Here is a 17,562-nt window from a genome sequence, read left to right on the forward strand (position 1 = left end):
AGTATCGTAGCGTTGATCGTCGCTGATGTCGAAATGGAACCTAATGCCGGACTTACTGTAACACCTCCATTCCTCAATTCCGGTGAGGAATACGTCTCTACCCTTAACTCAATATAAATATACAAATTGATAAGTGAGTGCTTTAGTCTCCTGAAAACAGAATTGCGAAACTTAAAATTGGAGAAAAATGATGAGTAAATGAAAAAATGGAACCAATTGATGGGATATGTCGCATGCCATTCTGACACAAAATATGGCGTCTATCGAATCACCTTAACTAAATAAAATAACCAAATTTTCAACTCTCAAACTATCAACTATCAACTATCAAAATTCAAACTATCAAAATTTCCAACAATGACAAAAATGATTGTAATATACCTATAATGTAATGAAATATACACGCTCTAATCATTTAATTTGTATTACCTTTATGTTATGTACCTACATGTTATACTATTTTTATAATAAATTTTGCCAACATGCTTTTCAATTCAGTCTACAACATTTCATTCCGACGTGGCAATAATGATTTATAATGCCCCTAAACATTAAAATGAATTACAATAGTAATGCCGCATTATAATGTCGTATTATACATCGCAACGATTCATGTCCTACTGATTATTGATTATTGTAAGATGAATTCTGTTTTCTCTGATTGTATGTTTCATACGTGCGAAGCAAGTACGGGTCACTAGAAACGTGGTTCGTACGGGTGGCTGATGAAATTGATCTTCGAATACCTTTTGATGAGCTAGGGAAATGGAACCATCTGCATCTCATGGACAATAAATAGTTGCCGTAATTAAGGTCATCCCGTGATTAAGGTGCCGTGATTTAAGTCATAAATTCTTCATCTAATTCTTGATTCATCTCCAAAATGTCTGCTAAAGCTTTCATGCGCTTCTCCTTGTATGCATGAATGAGCAAATTGGGTATCGAACAAGCGGACACTTTTTGAAAATTTAGATGATTCTGGACAATATCGTACAGAAGTCCACGAGCTGCAGATAGAACCATTACCTCTAGCTCATCAAAAGTTATTCGAAGATCATTCAACAACCTCTTTGACAAGTTGCAAAAACTTTTCGTTAACAATAGTGTCACACGGTACTAGGAATATTTACTATTTAACGAACCTTATATTTCCCTGACTCAGTCCTAAATTATAGAAGTATGCGTTACTTTTCCAGCAATCCAAAAAAACAATTATACAAAAAACCAATACCTACACTTTCAGATATAAAAATGCAAATTTTTTGCAGCCTCGCTAAACGACTTATCAACCAGAGATTTTTTAGGAAGCGGACCTCCAAAGAGCTTTCAAAATTAAAAGTATACAACAAGTGATAATGCCATGTATTCGCCATATCAAAGCCCAATACACATTTATACACCGGCTACGTAAATCTGCTAAGTTACAAAACATGAATCGACAGTTGTCGGATTGTACATCAATGACAAAATGTGTCTAGGCCCTCATTCTTGACTACAACTACTGCCCCCAGAGCCGCTCTCCGACGCCAATGCGTTGGAGCTTCCTGCTTGTTTTTTCCTATAGGGAAAACGAGCCAAATGACTTTCAGTCTCTGTGCTCTGCTAAAATACCTGCTGTGTCATAGAGAAAAAAACGTGGCTACATTCCAACGTTGCAATATTTCCATACGTTACTCGTATTTTTACCGGGAAACCATTCAGCACTCGTCACTGAGACTCTTTTGATTTTCTTTTGATTACACGCAAAATTCACAACGATTTTGGAAGAAAATTTCATTGTCATACTCTTGTTGATCATCGAATTTTTAGAGCCAATTTTGCAACCTTGAAATGAGATTACGATCCTTTTTCTGGGAGATGAAAATTACTGGAATTAATCATCTTCGTTCGAATAATGAGGTGAGTCTAAACTTTAATGGAACTTTTTCGTTTTAATGAAATTTCCCATTTCGGCCGGCCCCCATTCCGTGACCGGCAAACGCAGAGAATGGCAGTGGGACTATTGAGCAGGGCTTTCTTGGTAAGTTTATTTATTTTTGCTAGACGAATTCAGGATTTATTTGTTGTACAATCGTACAAAATTCCAACGGTCTAGAAACAGGAGCTCTGCGATGTTATTGTGACGTGTTTATGGTTTCCACGAACGCGAGACCAATCTTTGTAAGAAAATTCAAATTTCCGGATACTTTGTCTACAAGAGTTCTCTGGCAAAAATGTTTTCAACTCTCCCACTGCCCCAATTGAATCAGTGAGTTCGAGAACACACCAACTCGGGTTTTTTTTTCCGATTTTCCCTTTTTAACGGTTTAGTAACACTTATGGATAGAAGCATCTGCACGCAAAAGGAAATTTCGAAATTGCAATCGAGAGTGCTCGAAACAGCGACGGTAAAAGGGAAGACTCGAAGTATTTCATTGGAAATACCAATTTTCGGCCATTTCAAGGGAAGCGGGTGACCATCCGATTTTGCGGTTTCTTTTTTCGGTTCAGTATACCTTGTACCAACAAGTTATATAAATATTCAAGCGTTATTCAGGTCGAAAAATATAACATTTTTCAGGGGCAGACTATGAAAAATCAGTATCTGAATGTCGGTGAGAACGAAAACACACCAACTCGGAAATTTTTAAACGCTTAATTCTCTGTCATCAAACATGGTGTATCGATTTCAACTTGGTGCTTTACAAAGTCTCTGAGTACTTGTCCTTTGGCACTAAAACGGTTTTTCTTGAACTAACTTCTTCGCCCGCTGCGCAGTCTTAGGTGTTTCCTGAAATTATATTTTTTTCCGAGTTGGTGTGTTTTCGAACTCACTGATTCAATTAAGGTAGGTGTTTCAGCGCTCAGTCATTGGTTCTTCCATGTTCAAAATTTTCGTAAACGATGCTCCCCTATTCATTAAACTTAAATGTTTAGCCGTGATTCTGTCGATCTTTCTCATCATCTTATTTGCTGATGATATTTTGCTGGTAATAAGTAACAATAGCCTAGAAAGATTGGAAATTGACGCATTCATTCTATTCAACTTCCTCAAGCAATGGGGTGATTTAAATCTCCTAGAAGTAAACGGCGACAAGACAAAATGATGCTCATAAGCACGGAAAATATCATGGGTTCTTTCAAATTATCAATGGATAATGAAGAAATTGAAAGAGTGGTAACGATCAAATATCTAGGTACACTAATAGATGAAAAATTGAACTTTGACGTTCATGTTAATGAAATTTTCTAAAAAATGCACACATATATTTTTGTTCTTAAAATGTTGTCCAAGTTTTGTGATTTTGATGTACTTATTAAGGTATACCATGCCGTTATTATGTCATGAATTGACTACTGTATTAACTCTTGGACTCAGAGTAGTAAACTCCTTATTGAAAGAATTTTCAAAATCCAAAAGAAAGCTTTGAGGACTACATTAAAATGAAATCCGTATGATTCCTGTAGAACTCGCTTTAAGAGTAATCGGCTGCTTACGGTGCCGTCCCGTCCTCTTGATATTTCGTATTATCATGAATTTTGTCATTAATAAATTAGATCCCAGAAACTCAACAGCCAACTGCCAACTAAACGTTATCTTGACAGTCTCTGCGATATAAAAATCTGGCAACTCAATCTTGACGCTTTGGCTCAGTTAAGGCAAATTGCTTATAGTTTGAACAACACATGGTGGGAAATGAACGTCTGCTCGATTGAGAGGCTCGCTGAAACCGTTGTGGTGCGCGATTTGACTCACGTAGAGCTTTGAGTTTCTTGTGAACGGGCCTTTCAAATTCCTCGTAACCAATGTGAAATAAAAACGTTAATACTTTGTTAGGAGTTAATTTCAGTAATTATCGTTGCGCGAATCGTGTTCCACGTGAAATTCTGGTCAAGAAACATGTATCAGATTGCTTAAATTCGTAGCTTGTCTAGTGGTCCATTTTAATGAAGTACAACTTTTACACATAATAATAAACTAAAACTTCTTAAATAATTGAAACTTTGAGGATTCAAGTGCTGAAGATGGACGTACACTGGAAAAAAACACATTGGATCTAGAGTCCAGACTCTTAAAAACATTGACAAGAAAAAATACTCTTGATTCAATCAGATTTAAGCTTAAATCAAGAACCAAGCCTCTTAATTTGAGCGGATTTCCTTTTGATTTAAGCTTAAATCTGCTTGAATCGAGAGTCCTTTTTCTTGTCAATGTTTTCAAGAGTCTGGACTCTAGATCCAATGTGTTTTTTTTCCACTGTATTTTTGCTAAAAGGAACTATGTCGAACACCGAAATAAAAGTGAAGTTGCTTTTACATTCTGGATGTAAAAAAAGTGTGCGAGAACTTGGAAAATGCTGAATTACCCGCTGTAGCAGTTACTTTAGCAATGCGAAGATGTAAAACTAACTGTTGTGGCGAGGAATTCAGCGTTTTCTAAGTTCTCGCACACTTTTCTTACATCCAGAATGTTAAATCAACTTCACTTTTTTTTCCGGTGAAGTTGAAAGATGGGGTGCGTGCTCGGCGAGGAAGCTGCATAAGAAACAATGTGGTCAGTGGATATAGTTCCCTCCGCGAAAATGGAAAAGAAACGGAACTGAGCGCTAACTCGTGAGCCGTGGACATGTGACAAGAGCGTTGTGGACAGGGCTCATGAGTTAAAGACTGACGACCTAGTCGTCATCGCACGTGTCGCGCCTCGTCGCGCCCGGTCCTCATCACTGACGTCACTGGCGCTTTTAAAGTCCCATTCATTCTTATGGCCCGAGCACTAACGAGCACACCCTATCTTTCCACTGGCACATAGTTCCATTTCGCATAAATACGTCCAAATGACAATGAAAAGTGAAATTGTTAGGAATTTTCTCGTTTTCAGCTTTTTTAGCTTAAATCCTATGATTTTTGTTTAAGGTTATGTTCTATTCATCGGAAAAAAACACATTGGATCTAGAGTCCAGACTCTTAAAAACATCGACAAGAAAAAATACTCTTGATTCAATCGGATTTTTGCTCAGCTCAAGAACCAAGCCTCTCAATTTGAGCGGATTTCCTTTTGATTTAAACTTAAATCTGATTGAATCAAGAGTATTTTTTCTTGTCAATGTTTTCAAGAGTCTGGACTCTAGATCCGATGTGTTTTTTTTTCCAGTGTTGTTTTGAGCCAAACGATACATCGAACCACTACCGAATACGATTTATCGGCTAGTTTTTTTTCCCCCCAGGCAATAGCAGTACTGGTGATGCTCTACCACGCTGCGAACGCCATGCCTCCTGACCGCAGCATCGTCCAACTGAACGTGGACGAACCGAACATGGACGAACCGAACATGGACGAACCGAATACGGTCGAACCGAATAACGACGAACCGAAAGAAACCGAGACTGGAGATGGACGGCTGACAACCCGAGAAAGTGAAGTGGCGATCGATAGAGACCAGCAACCCAAAGGCTGTGGATTCTTGTGTAGAACGATGCGGGGAGCTAGGAGTGCTAGGAGGTCTATGAGCAGACGTTTCTCGCAAAGGACGAAATCCATAACAGGTTCAAGCTCTTCGAAGGATATTGCACAAAGTAAGGCTTATAAACAAGCAATGTTTGGGAGGACTAGAACGAGGTCGATGACTCGTAGTGCATCGCCTGATGGGTCATCTCCTACAAGCGGAGCGACTAAGGTAATAGCATCGGAAGAAACTCCCCCGGTGGGTATAAAGGTGGAAGTTCCTCCCCCAAGAATAGCTCTTCCCAAGGGTCGCCCCCCAAACAAAAGTTTTCAAGAAAGCAGAAAGGAAAACAACCGGTTGGAATTGAGATTACAGAGGACGATTAGAATTGGTAAAAAGACAAGTTTTTATCGAAGGACAGAGTTGTTTCTATTTCAAAAAAAAATTAAGTTTATTTCTAATGAATACAACAGGCGTGGCGTGCTTTGCGATATATCGATTGTTATGCCATTTAAACCTATGGAAAAGAATCGATAAACAGGGTGTTCGCAGCGAACACCTTAATAATCGATTCTTTACCATTGGTTTCAATGGCTTAACAATCGATGTATCGCAATTCACGCCACGCCACTGAATATAAATATTATTTTCACTTGAAAAATTGTAGCTTGAAAGAGGAAAATCCTCTATCACTCGGGGAAAGGATTCACAGCCAAAAAATCTTCTGTAAATATTATTTTATTTTGTCATATTTTTGTGTCATGAGTCGAATCACAATATTTCCTCACTCATGAGTCGAATTTGGAATCTTTTCAATGGGTTTACCGTATCCTGTGTGAAATTTTGCCGAATAAACACGTTTTGGTTGTCTTTAACTATATACCTTGTCTAGTGAGTCATTTTAGCGGGACAACTTTCTTTCCTTCCCCATATAGTTTTTAATATTGTATTTTCATGTAACGCTGGTAATAGGCACAGCCCTAAATTCATTCGGTTTGAATAAATGGTTTTCTCACAACATCGTGTGCGTTTTGATTTGATTTCTAAAAACATTTCCCACTTATTAGAACATACGCGGACATCTAGACGTCCCCTGTGGAGACCCCTCACTTTCACTTTCACGCAGACTGAACTTAACTAAACCTATAATTTGAGCTAACCTAAATCTTGGTTGCATTATTTCGCTACTGCCGTAGCTTGATTTGCTTGTATTAAAATAAAATTTAATCATGTTAACTCCCTCCTCTTTCTTTTACGCTTCTCATTATCCTTCTCGATGGCGCCATTTAAGATTTTAACAGTGGCACGGCGTGCTTTACGATACGTTTATTGATCTGCCATTTAAACCAATGAAGAAGGATCGACCGTTAATAATATATTAAATAGGTCAATTATATGTTAGTAATAAAATTAATCTGAGCATCAAGGCCCTAACATTTATCTTGTTACTTAATATAGTTTCTTTACCGTAGCTTCAAATGGCAATCGATATAATCATCAAAACCTGAAGGCGAAACCGTTGTATCATGCGTTTCACTGCCGTGGTAAGAAAGAACGCCGTATAAGCCTTCAGACGTTGCAGAATTTCCTGCGATAAAAACCGAATTTACAAGGAAACTGTTAGAATTGTTCTCAAAAATTTTCAGACGACTTTGTACGCAATTTAATCTTAGATATCTGAAAATTTCAAAGAAAAATATGTATGATTCAATTGCGTCAAAAATACACGTTTTATCAAGGGAAATTTGGCAACTCTCGAATGTTCATACGGCTTTTTACCTTAGCACGGCAGTTCACCAAACTTATCTAACAAACTTTTCTACCCCTTTAGAGTTGCTAATTCAGCCGGAAAGAGATACTCCTTCATATTGTGAGTTATATTACGCATTTTGCCCCATTAAACATTTCTACTCCTGCGTTAAAGTCTCTGAGTTAGCCGAAAAGACATGTTCCTTCATTATATAGATTCGCAATTTTACTTACGCGGAAGTCCAAATATTTGCATCACGCGTTTCGTCCCTCTATTTATCTACTCCTGCGTTAAAGTCTCTAAGTCAGCCGAATGTAGATTCCCCTTCATTTGGTAGATACACAATTTTACCTTCTTGGAAATCGAAAAAGTTTTATCACGCACTGATAAAATCCCGGCGCGAAAGTCACGCTTACTCAGTTGCTATTTCGACCACCCGTTTACTCTGAGTTCATGGATCCGGCGCGAAATCTATCAGGCAAATGTAAAACGGAACTGTCGCAGCATGGATTTGAACTCGGTTCGCGGCGCGGCGGTGGGTAGACGAGTGCGATATCACTTTTGGGCGCTTCTGGGTACCAGATGCGCCCTTTCCAACCGTTCGACTCCCCCGATGTAACATGTACTATACTACATGCCCTTTTGCCTTATGGGTAATGACGCCATTCTGGTACACCCGGGAAAATTGGATTTTTTTCTGCATCTGGTATTCGTAAAAGTTTTCGTGAAATGTTTTGCTTTTAAGCATAACAATCTCGCACGGACGTAATACCTGGTTAAAGTATTTTAGGGCCTCCTTATGCTTTAAATACTTATATCCGAGGCAGTACTTTCAGATCGATTTGAAAAAATCACGAACAGTCACGTGATCTCTTCATTTTAGTGACGTATTACTGTGCTACTTTGTGATTGGTTCATTTTCTTGGCGCAGCATCGACACGTCAGCTGTTTGCGGCATTGAGCGGAAGGTTTATGGTTATGTCATGGACCAAGAGAATGAATAAGGACCCCCAACTCCAGTTAGCGGAGACATTAGCGCTGCCTATATTTTCATCCATGGCCGATGTCACCGCCGGCCGGCCGGTCCCTCTCTTCCCCGCGACCCGCGCCTCCCCCCCCCCCTATGCTGAACTCCTCTTCACGCGGCCCCGCTCCCCCGCGACCTGCGCGCCCTACCTCGCGGCGTCGCGACGCCGCTGTCCGCTAGATCGCGTTGACGCACCAGCTTTAGAGGTTCCGCCGCTGTTTCCCGTCGTCTGATTTACAGTGCATCCTTTATGTTTCTATTCACCACCAACTTAAATTCGTCACAAAGTTCTAGTAGAAAGTTTCAGATCTTCGCGGTCGATCTGTAGTATTGAAGGGTTTTGCGCAAGATAGACTTACACAGGTATGGAAAAGTTGAAAATTTCCCATGAGCCTCAGTACGTGTCACATAACTACGTTACGTAGGTTAAGGGGCCCGTTTTTTTAATTAAATTACAATCAAATTAACATTCAAACGTTTGTGCGTTTAAACGTTAACATTGATATCGCATTATCAAAATTGTGCAAAAAATCCCACAAAATTTTGACAAACGATAAACCGAACATAATAATTCAAAATAATCAAAACATTCAAAATGGCTGACGTTAAGGGGCCGCTGGAGAGCCAATCAGAGGCCAGTTGTTAAGTTCTGTCCATACCTGTGTAAATCTACCTTGGGTTTTGCGGTTAAAGAATCCCACTTTAAATTCCATCTTCGTCAGTCTTCGGGTACATAAGTTGGTAGAAATATGCTTTGTCAAAGAAGCGCCCTCCAACGCTTGGGCGTTGGAACTGCTTGTTTCTATTCGACGCACGTGTCAGAAGTACCTGCATACATATACGCTACTTGAGGGGGCTCAACTAATTCGTCCGTCGTTGGTGATATTCACGCACTGATCTATTCACTCACAGTGCGGCGCTCAGAGTAAATCATTGATTTTTAACAGTGCGTATTTCGCCCCATCTCATTTCTCTCCCCTGCGGTTGCGTTGCGTGCCTTGCGTTTCTTCCCATGAATCAGCGGGAGAGAGATCAATCTCTTTTTCACTGTTGTGGATACGCGAGAAACTTAGTTTCTTCATAATTGTGACCGATTTGTGAAAAGGAAAATCATCCTCTGGAAGAAAATTTCCAAGACTTTGAACTATACGCGAGAACCGATCAAGGTTAGCGCCTGCAAGACTGCAGAAATACTTCAAGCATTGCGCCTCTGTCGCTCTCGGCTCTTGACTCGCGAATCGTGGGACTACGCGGGAAATTGAGCACAATTTCAGAACGGCATTGCACTGTCATATTCTTGTAAAAAATTGATGCGTCCGATGCAATTTCACAACCATGGGATGGAATTACGTTTTTTCCGGGAAATGAAAAATACTGATGTCAATCATCTTTGACTGCGGAGGATGAAGTAAATTTAGTTTTATGAAAGTTTCCATTTCGGCAGGCCCTCATTTGGTGACCAGAGATCGCCTAGAATGGCAGTGGGACTCCTGAGCAAGGCTTTTTTGGTAAGTTTATTCACTTTTAATACTCAAATTCAGTCATTATTTGTGTAAATTTGTACAAATTTCCTCAACTGCAAAAACTTTCCGATGATATTTTGATGCACGGAAAAAATGAATGGTGAATGAATGATGCACGAAAAAAATTAAACGGCTTTATGTATGTAAGTAAAAATGAATGGACCACTATAGACGAAGCACGAATTTCAGCATTCTGATACATGTTTTTTCACCAAAATTTCACGTAAAACACGATGCGCACAACGAAAATTACCGAAATTGACTCCTTACGAAGATATTTAATGATTCTTGGTGCGTGAATTGAAACCACCCGCTCATGAAAACTCAATGTTCTACGTGATTCACATCGCGCGCTACACGTTATCATGAACGTCTCTGCGATAAAAAAATCTGGCAACCTCAATCTTGACGCTTTGGCCCAGCTATAGCAAATTACTTATGGTTGGAAAAACACATGGTGTAAAATGAACATTGCTCGATTGAGAAGCTTGCTGAAACCGTTGTAGTGCGCGATTTGACTCACGTAAAGCTTTGAATTTCTTGTATGAGCGGGCAGTTCAAATTCCCCGTAACCAATGCGAAATAAAGATGTTGATATCCCCGTAGGAGTTGGTTTCAGTAATTTTAATTGCACTAATCGTGTTCTACGTAAAATTTTGGTTAAGAAACATGTATCAGAATGCTTAAATTCGTACCTTGTCTAGAGGTCCATTGAAAAATTTACATTTCCACCTCTCAGACACTTCTTTTAACTACAAAATTACTAAATCAGAAATATCATTTTTTGCCGCGTGCTGTATAATTTATACAAACTGAAAAATTGCCTGAGAGTTCTTCGTGTAGATTTCGGATACTTTGTGTGAGAAAAAACATATTATGAGAAACAAAGGGAGAGGGAAACTAATACTTCGAGATAAAATTGGGTTATACGAGTGAATGATTGAGACCCTACGAAGTCAAATACAAGAGATAAATCGATAGGTCACTAAACTATGGACGAATTTTTACTTGCGAATACAACACAAACTTAATGATTTACACAAACGGAAAGATCGGCTGAAAATTCTTTCTATAAGTTTCGGATACTTTGTTTGAGGAAAAAGACTATTATGAGAAACAAAGAGAGAAGGGAACAAATAGTTTGAGATAAAATTGGGTAATACGAGTAAATGATTGAAACACTACGAAGTCTAATACAAGAGTAAACTCAGATCACTAATCTATGGACATATTTTGACTCGCGAATATATTATTCCCAGGCTGATAAATGACGCGTAGAACACTTTTACGCGAAAAAAGGACTCAAAAACTGAGGAATAAGCGGTTCTCAAAGCGCACCTTTTCCGCAAAAAAAGGATTCGGTTTCGCGCCAAACTGAGTGATATCATCCGGCAACAATCAGAAGCGAGCGCGGGTTTCCACGACTTTCGTCGAATGTTCATCAGTGGCGTGGCGTGCTTCGATATATAGCGATATTTCCCCATTTGAAGCAAGGCAAAGAATCGATTATTAAGGTGTTCGTTGCGAACACCTTGTTAATCGATCCTTTTCCATAGGTTTGAATGCCAGACTAATCAATATATCGCAAAGCACGCCACGCCACTCATGTTTATCTACTCTGCGAATGTGTTAACAATAGGAAAGTCTAAACTATACCTTTAGAATCAAGGAACTGAATCTCGTACATGTTTTCTACATATATATAGTAAACAAGCAATAATTCCACATCGAAATCAGTCGTCACCTTTCGGCCGAAATATCATTAGCGCCATGCGACGTTTCAAAATTTCCGCCGCCATTTTATTTTTTTACGGAGAAATTGTTGGTTGAATCTGTTTGAAAATTTCACTGAATTTTATCGGCAGCACAAAGAAAATTCAGTGAAATTTTTGGACAGCTTCGTTGAGCAATATTTCTCTGTAAAAAAGGAAATGGCGACGAACATTTTTGAACGTCGTATGGCGGTTGTAACACTTTGGCCGGAGGGTGACAACGTTTTATTTTGACAAACATGAGTGGAAAACGAGAGAAGATAGCGAGTTGACTGTCATAGTACCGCACTTCCATCACTTTCTCGCCATCCCAGCGCGTTTGAAATTCCTTCGGGTCTTTGGACTTTTTAAGAGCTTAAAAAATTTGGCTTAAAAAATATGCAATTAATCATCACGTAATCTACTCACCCAGTGCTTTCAGAATATTAAATAAAAAACACAAGGTTTAGGTTTATCCAATGGAAAACTTTACAACTAAATAACATTAAAAAAAAATTGATGATGAGAGGCAACTTGAAACCTGGTGATAACCATTAAATGTTGCAAAAATTGTGTGGCTCTTTCCGTCATTTGTCAGGGAGTCATCGACAACTCTCGTCACAAACTATGTGCATTATGACGTGAGCCCTGCGATGCACATATCATTATGAGTCTCAGGGCTTATATCCTAATGCACATGGTACCATTTGGCAGAAATACGTCCATTTCAGGTTCTACAATTCTCGACTACAGTTCTACTGAAATAAGTCGCGACAGGTATCACTCCTTGCACTGGCAGTTAATCTCTTGGTTTCAAACAGTATATTCGTAAAACCTTAAAAAGCGCGGCCTTAAAAAGCGACCTTGCGGTCGGTCGCATTAAAGAGATTTCTGGGCTATTCAACGAAAAAACCTTCCTCAAAATATTGTTAGTGGGCTAGATTATGAAATTTATTCTTGGAACACCGATTATTCAACGTTTATTTAAACGGATTGAACGCAATGTTACCAACTTGCAAGGATTGCCTCTACTAGGGTCTTTTTAAACCACAAGAGCCTTCAGGCTATTTCGGCGGGTCGGTAACACTGCTTGTCTCCCATTTAACTTCATTATGAATGATCGATTTTTGATGAGGAAGCATGCTACGATTACAATCGATAGATATCGATTATTTTTCGTAAGCTTTATGTGTCTGTTGCACGCAAGAGATACAGCCGAGTGAATACATTTTTTAAGGGTGAATTCGCTCGATAATCGCATTGGGCACATCGAAAAATTCTGAAATTCACTCCTTAACGCGCAATGGAGAATTTGCAGGTGTCTACATTTGATGAATTTCGTGTTTGAGTGGAAAATATTGAGCGAACTGAACGCGAGGATACCCTTGGTTCATGAATTGAACAATTATTGGAGAAGTCTCCTTGCGTAAGATTTCAATTGATTCAAAACTTTTGTTTTTGCGAGATAAAGAAATAACGAGGAAACAAACTCGAAAACTATTGAAATCATACAATAGAAAAACTTAGTAACATCGTCTGCCTACTCAGGTTAGTTTTTCTTACTCCTCTAGCTGTGCAAGCCTGGTCGGCGGTGACTGAGAAAAACTGCCCGTAGACTAGGGGAAACTTGAAAAATTGTGTCGTGAACTACGCTGAGTGCCCGGTAAGGAAAGAGTTCAAACTTTCCTGGCGTATTCAACGTGATTTTCGGGCAAATTTCACCCGAAAATTGCATCGTTGGACCGCGTTTCGCAGAGAGGAACCAATGTGCCACATCGGCTGTTGCCAAATGTAACTGGGCAACTTAATTTTTTACAAGATAACGTTTGTGTGGATTTCTTAAAAAATTTTAAAGAATTTGCTCCTTACTATGCAGAAAATTCACTGAGGTTTGAACTTTTCCAAAATTTCGAACAAAATTCCACGAAATTCCGCACAACCGTATGGATGTGAAAAATGAAATTGCCCAATTGAACTTAATAATGGCTAATGTGGCTTTGTTTCTTTCTGCTGAGCGTGCTGCCATAATCGCGAAGAGAGCAGTAAGTGCAATGATGTAGTTTTGAGAAAACGGGCTCAGAAGCTTTTAAACGAAAAATTTTATTGAAAGAAGCCGCCGTTCTTTGTCAAATTGCTACAAATCGCCCGAAAGACTCCTACAAATTGTTTGGATGATTAAAAATCGACTGATTCTATTTCAATTACATAAAAATGGAATCTTTCCCGTTCTGCTAGGGTATTGTTAAGCAAGACAGCCGTAAGTGCTATCTTTGGCATGCTTTCGTGGTTGCGTATTTTGGACACATAAAATACCCATTTTAAGGTTAGAAATTGGTAGAAGAGAGCGGCACTTTACTTGAGAGTAGTGTTTTCATTGGCTCTCGGAAGGAATATTGTCACGTACTGTTGTCTTTCCGAAAACTGCGACATTTTTGGCGCACTTACGGCTTTCTCGTACGTCTCGTTTTGAGACTATCAAGATGAATTTCGCTGTTTTAGCTATTTCAGTGATTTCATCTAGAAGAGTTTAGACAAATTTTGAAGGAAATTCGATTTCGAAAATTCAACACTTACTGCTCTCTTTGCTATCACGGTTGCGTGGTCCATTTATTCGGCTGCATCCAGCGGCGTGGCGTGCTTTACGATATATCGATTGTTATGCCATTTAAACCTATAGAAAAGGATCGATGGATAGGGTGTTCGCAGCGAACACTTTAAAAATCGATTCTTTACCATAGGTTTAAATGGCATAACAATCGATATATCGCAATGGACCACTAGATAAGGTACGAATTTCAGCATTCTGATACATGTTTCTTAACCAAAATTTTACGTAAAACACGATGCACACAACGAAAATTACCGAAATTAACTCCTTAGTCCTTACGAAGATATTTAATGATTCTTAATGCGTGAATTCAAACCACCCGCTCATGAAAACACAATACTCTACGTGATTCACATCGCGCGCTAAACGTTATCATGACAGTCTCTGCGATATAAAAATCTGGCAACCTTAATCTTGACGCTTTGGCTCAGTTATAGCAAATTGCTAATAGTTTGAACAACACATGATGGGAAATGAACATTGCTCGATTGAGAAGCTTGCTAAAACCGTTGTAGTGGGCGATTTGACTCACGTAGAGTTTTGAGTTTCTTGTGAGCGGGCAGTTCAAATTCCTCGTAACCAATGTGAAATAAAAACGTTAATATCTTCGTTAGGAGTTGGTTTCCGTAATTTTCGTTGTGTGAATCGTTTTCCACGTGAAATTCTGGTTAAGAAACATGTATCAGATCGCTTAAATTCGTACCTTGTCTAGTGGTCCATTCACGCCACGCCACTGGCTGCATCTCTTGCGCGCAACAAACCGATTTGCGAATTTCATGGTTGCCAAATTTCTAGCTCGGTCTTTTTTCCACAGACGTTCGCAGCTCTGGTGTTACTTCACCACGCTGCGAGAGCCATGCCGCCCGGTGGCAGAAGCTTCCGACTGGAAATGGACGAACCGAACATGGCTGAACCGAACACGGGTGAACCGAACACGGGTGAACCGAACACGGCTGAACCGAACATGGATGAAGGGAAGGATGACTTGCCGATCATGGACGGAGCGAACATGGACGAACCGAACAGGGGCGATCTGGGCACCGGAGACAAAACCGAGACCCACGTGGCACGACTAACAACCCGGGCCCCAAATCCTACAACGAACACCGGAGATAAGCAATCCTGGGGCAGTAAAATCCTCGGAGGAACACTAAAAAAAACCTTGACGAAACTTAAATCCTCGCGTATTTCTAGACAGAAAAGCATATTAAATGCACCCTCCAAGAAGGATTTGAAAGAAAGCGATGCTAAGCTGAAGGAAATTCAAAGGAAAGTTTCAACTAGGAAGAGGACCTCATCGAGTGTGTCATCGGTTGGTTCATTTTCTGGAGGCAAGTCGTTTGGGGGTGGATCCTTCGATGAAACATCCTCCGGTGGATTCCGGTCCCCCGATGAAAAATCCCGCGGCAGGTCCCCCGATAGGTCCCGGTCCCCCGATGAAAAATCTACCGGTAGGTCCCCCAATAAACCCCGGTCCCCCATTAAAAAATCCTACCGGGGGAAAGGCGATTACCAGGACGGCGTCAGTTTTCCTACTAGTGATTTGGCCAAGGCCAAAAAAAGAGTCCCCCCAAAATCGTCATCGTTCAAGGAGGAAGGAAATACAGGTAAAGATGAGGCTGGTGAAATCGACGTCTCTGTTGTAACTGTTTAAAAAAGCATTTTCTTCGTCAAAGAAAAAAGTTAATTCCGTTTGAATTTAGAATATTGGACAAATAGATACTAAAATCATTTTAGTGAAAATAAACATTCTTCTTCTCGCCGTAGTTCCCCTGGTAGGTCCCGGTCCCCCGTTGAAAAATCCCGCGGCAGGTCCCCCGATAGGTATCGATCCCCCAATGAAAAATCCCCCGATAGGTCCTTTTCTGGAAAATCATCCGGGGGACCCGCGTTTGAGAGAACCGCATCATTTATCCTAGTAGTCCCTTGACCACCAAAAAAGTCTCCTCAAAATCGTCACCGTTCAAGGAGGAAGGATATACAGGTAAAGATGAGGCTGGTGAAATTGACGTCCCTGTTTAAAAAAGCATTTTCTTTATCGAAGGAAAAAGTTAATACCGTTTGAATTTTGAATATTGGACAAATAGATAATAAAATTATTTTAGTCAAAATGACCATTCTTTTTCTCCTTGAGAACTTTGATTTTGAAGTAAACAAATTCTTTTGATGTTACAATCAAGAAAAAAACTGACGGAAATAAAATAATGCCTTCTAATCAAAAGCACATCGTTCTTTTAATTTAAACATGTCTTCAAACCCAGTTTTAGGTGAGTGAATGAACGTAATTTTTGTCATATTTTTGAGTTATTAAGGGTGTTTTGAGTGATTGCGAGAGTGTTTTTCATTATTTTTAGAAAGAAAATATATTACTACAAATATATTTAAACCTGTTTTTACTAACTTTACGATGGAATTCGAACAATTCTCTGAAAGAAAAATTCATAAACTTACCATTACGAGTATATTACTTTTAAAATTATTGTTTACATTCTGTCGAGGTGTGCGTGTGCGTGTGCGTGCGTTCTTTTTTTGAATAAATTATGACCTTTCTGTAATTTAATGAATTTGTAAAAATTGTTTCAGTATCAATTTCAATTATAATAATTTTCATCTTTAGTCTTCGGAATTTTTTCTACTGGGAATTTTATGTGTTAGTATTATTTTATATAATTGTTAATTTAATAAATGCATTCAGTTTGAATACAATTTTTCCTTATTATAACATGTACGTTCTCATGAGTTTTCCGACCCTGGCTGTTTGAATTTACTTTACAGCAGAAATTACGTACTTTATGGATATAAAAAAAAGCTTACAGAAGAACTTTGGTGAATATTTGAATTTGTTCAATACGATGGTGGTTCGTTCAATGAAATTTCAAAAGAAAAATATAAGGACTTCGCTCCGCTAAGAACTCAAGAATGATATACGCATAAGAAAGTTAAGATTCTTATTTTTAAGATTTCAGTGTAAAATTGGTCATGTTGTACAGACACTGAGAAAAAACTCTGGCGGAGAAAGCCTCGCTCAAAGGCTGTGCAGAGGCACTTTTTGAAACTTGGAAACACTTTTTTTCCTCCATTGAAATGCATGGAAAAACTCGATTTTTAGTGAGGTAGCTTCCCTCACCTAATATTGATAACTTCAATGGATTTAAGGTGATTCGATGGACGCCATATTTGGTGTCAGAAAGGCATGCGATGTATCGCATCGATTAGTTTCATTTTTTCAGCTACTCGTCATTTTTATCCAATTTTGAGATCGCAATTCTGTTGTCAGGAGATTAAAGCACTCACTTACGAATTTTAACAAAGAAATTCAACGTAATGAAGGCGTGGTTTTTTTAGAGAGAAAATATCGCATTCGAGTGCAGTTTCGATATCAGTATCGAATGCGATGTTTCCTCTCTAAAAAAACCACGCCTTTATTACGTTGAACTTCTTTGTTAAAATTGGTAAGTGGTGCTTTAGTCTCCTGACAAC

At 39.2% G+C, this 17,562-nt stretch overlaps 2 protein-coding genes across 2 annotated transcripts in view; one reads left to right on the forward strand and one right to left on the reverse strand.

Annotated features, from left to right (window-relative positions):
• Positions 1–17,562, reverse strand: part of Rgk1 (Rad, Gem/Kir family member 1) — a 74,351-nt gene that overhangs the window by 36,440 nt on the left and 20,349 nt on the right. The window lies entirely within an intron of this gene.
• Positions 9,033–15,736, forward strand: LOC140225438 (uncharacterized). The gene is made up of 2 exons (XM_072304367.1): positions 9,033–9,708; positions 14,897–15,736. Exons 1-2 carry the CDS (start codon positions 9,676–9,678, stop codon positions 15,734–15,736), a joined length of 873 nt encoding a protein of 290 aa, XP_072160468.1. The 5' UTR covers positions 9,033–9,675.

The sequence above is a fragment of the Bemisia tabaci genome, chromosome 9 (assembly GCF_918797505.1).
Source record: "Bemisia tabaci chromosome 9, PGI_BMITA_v3".
NCBI lineage: Eukaryota > Metazoa > Arthropoda > Insecta > Hemiptera > Aleyrodidae > Bemisia > Bemisia tabaci.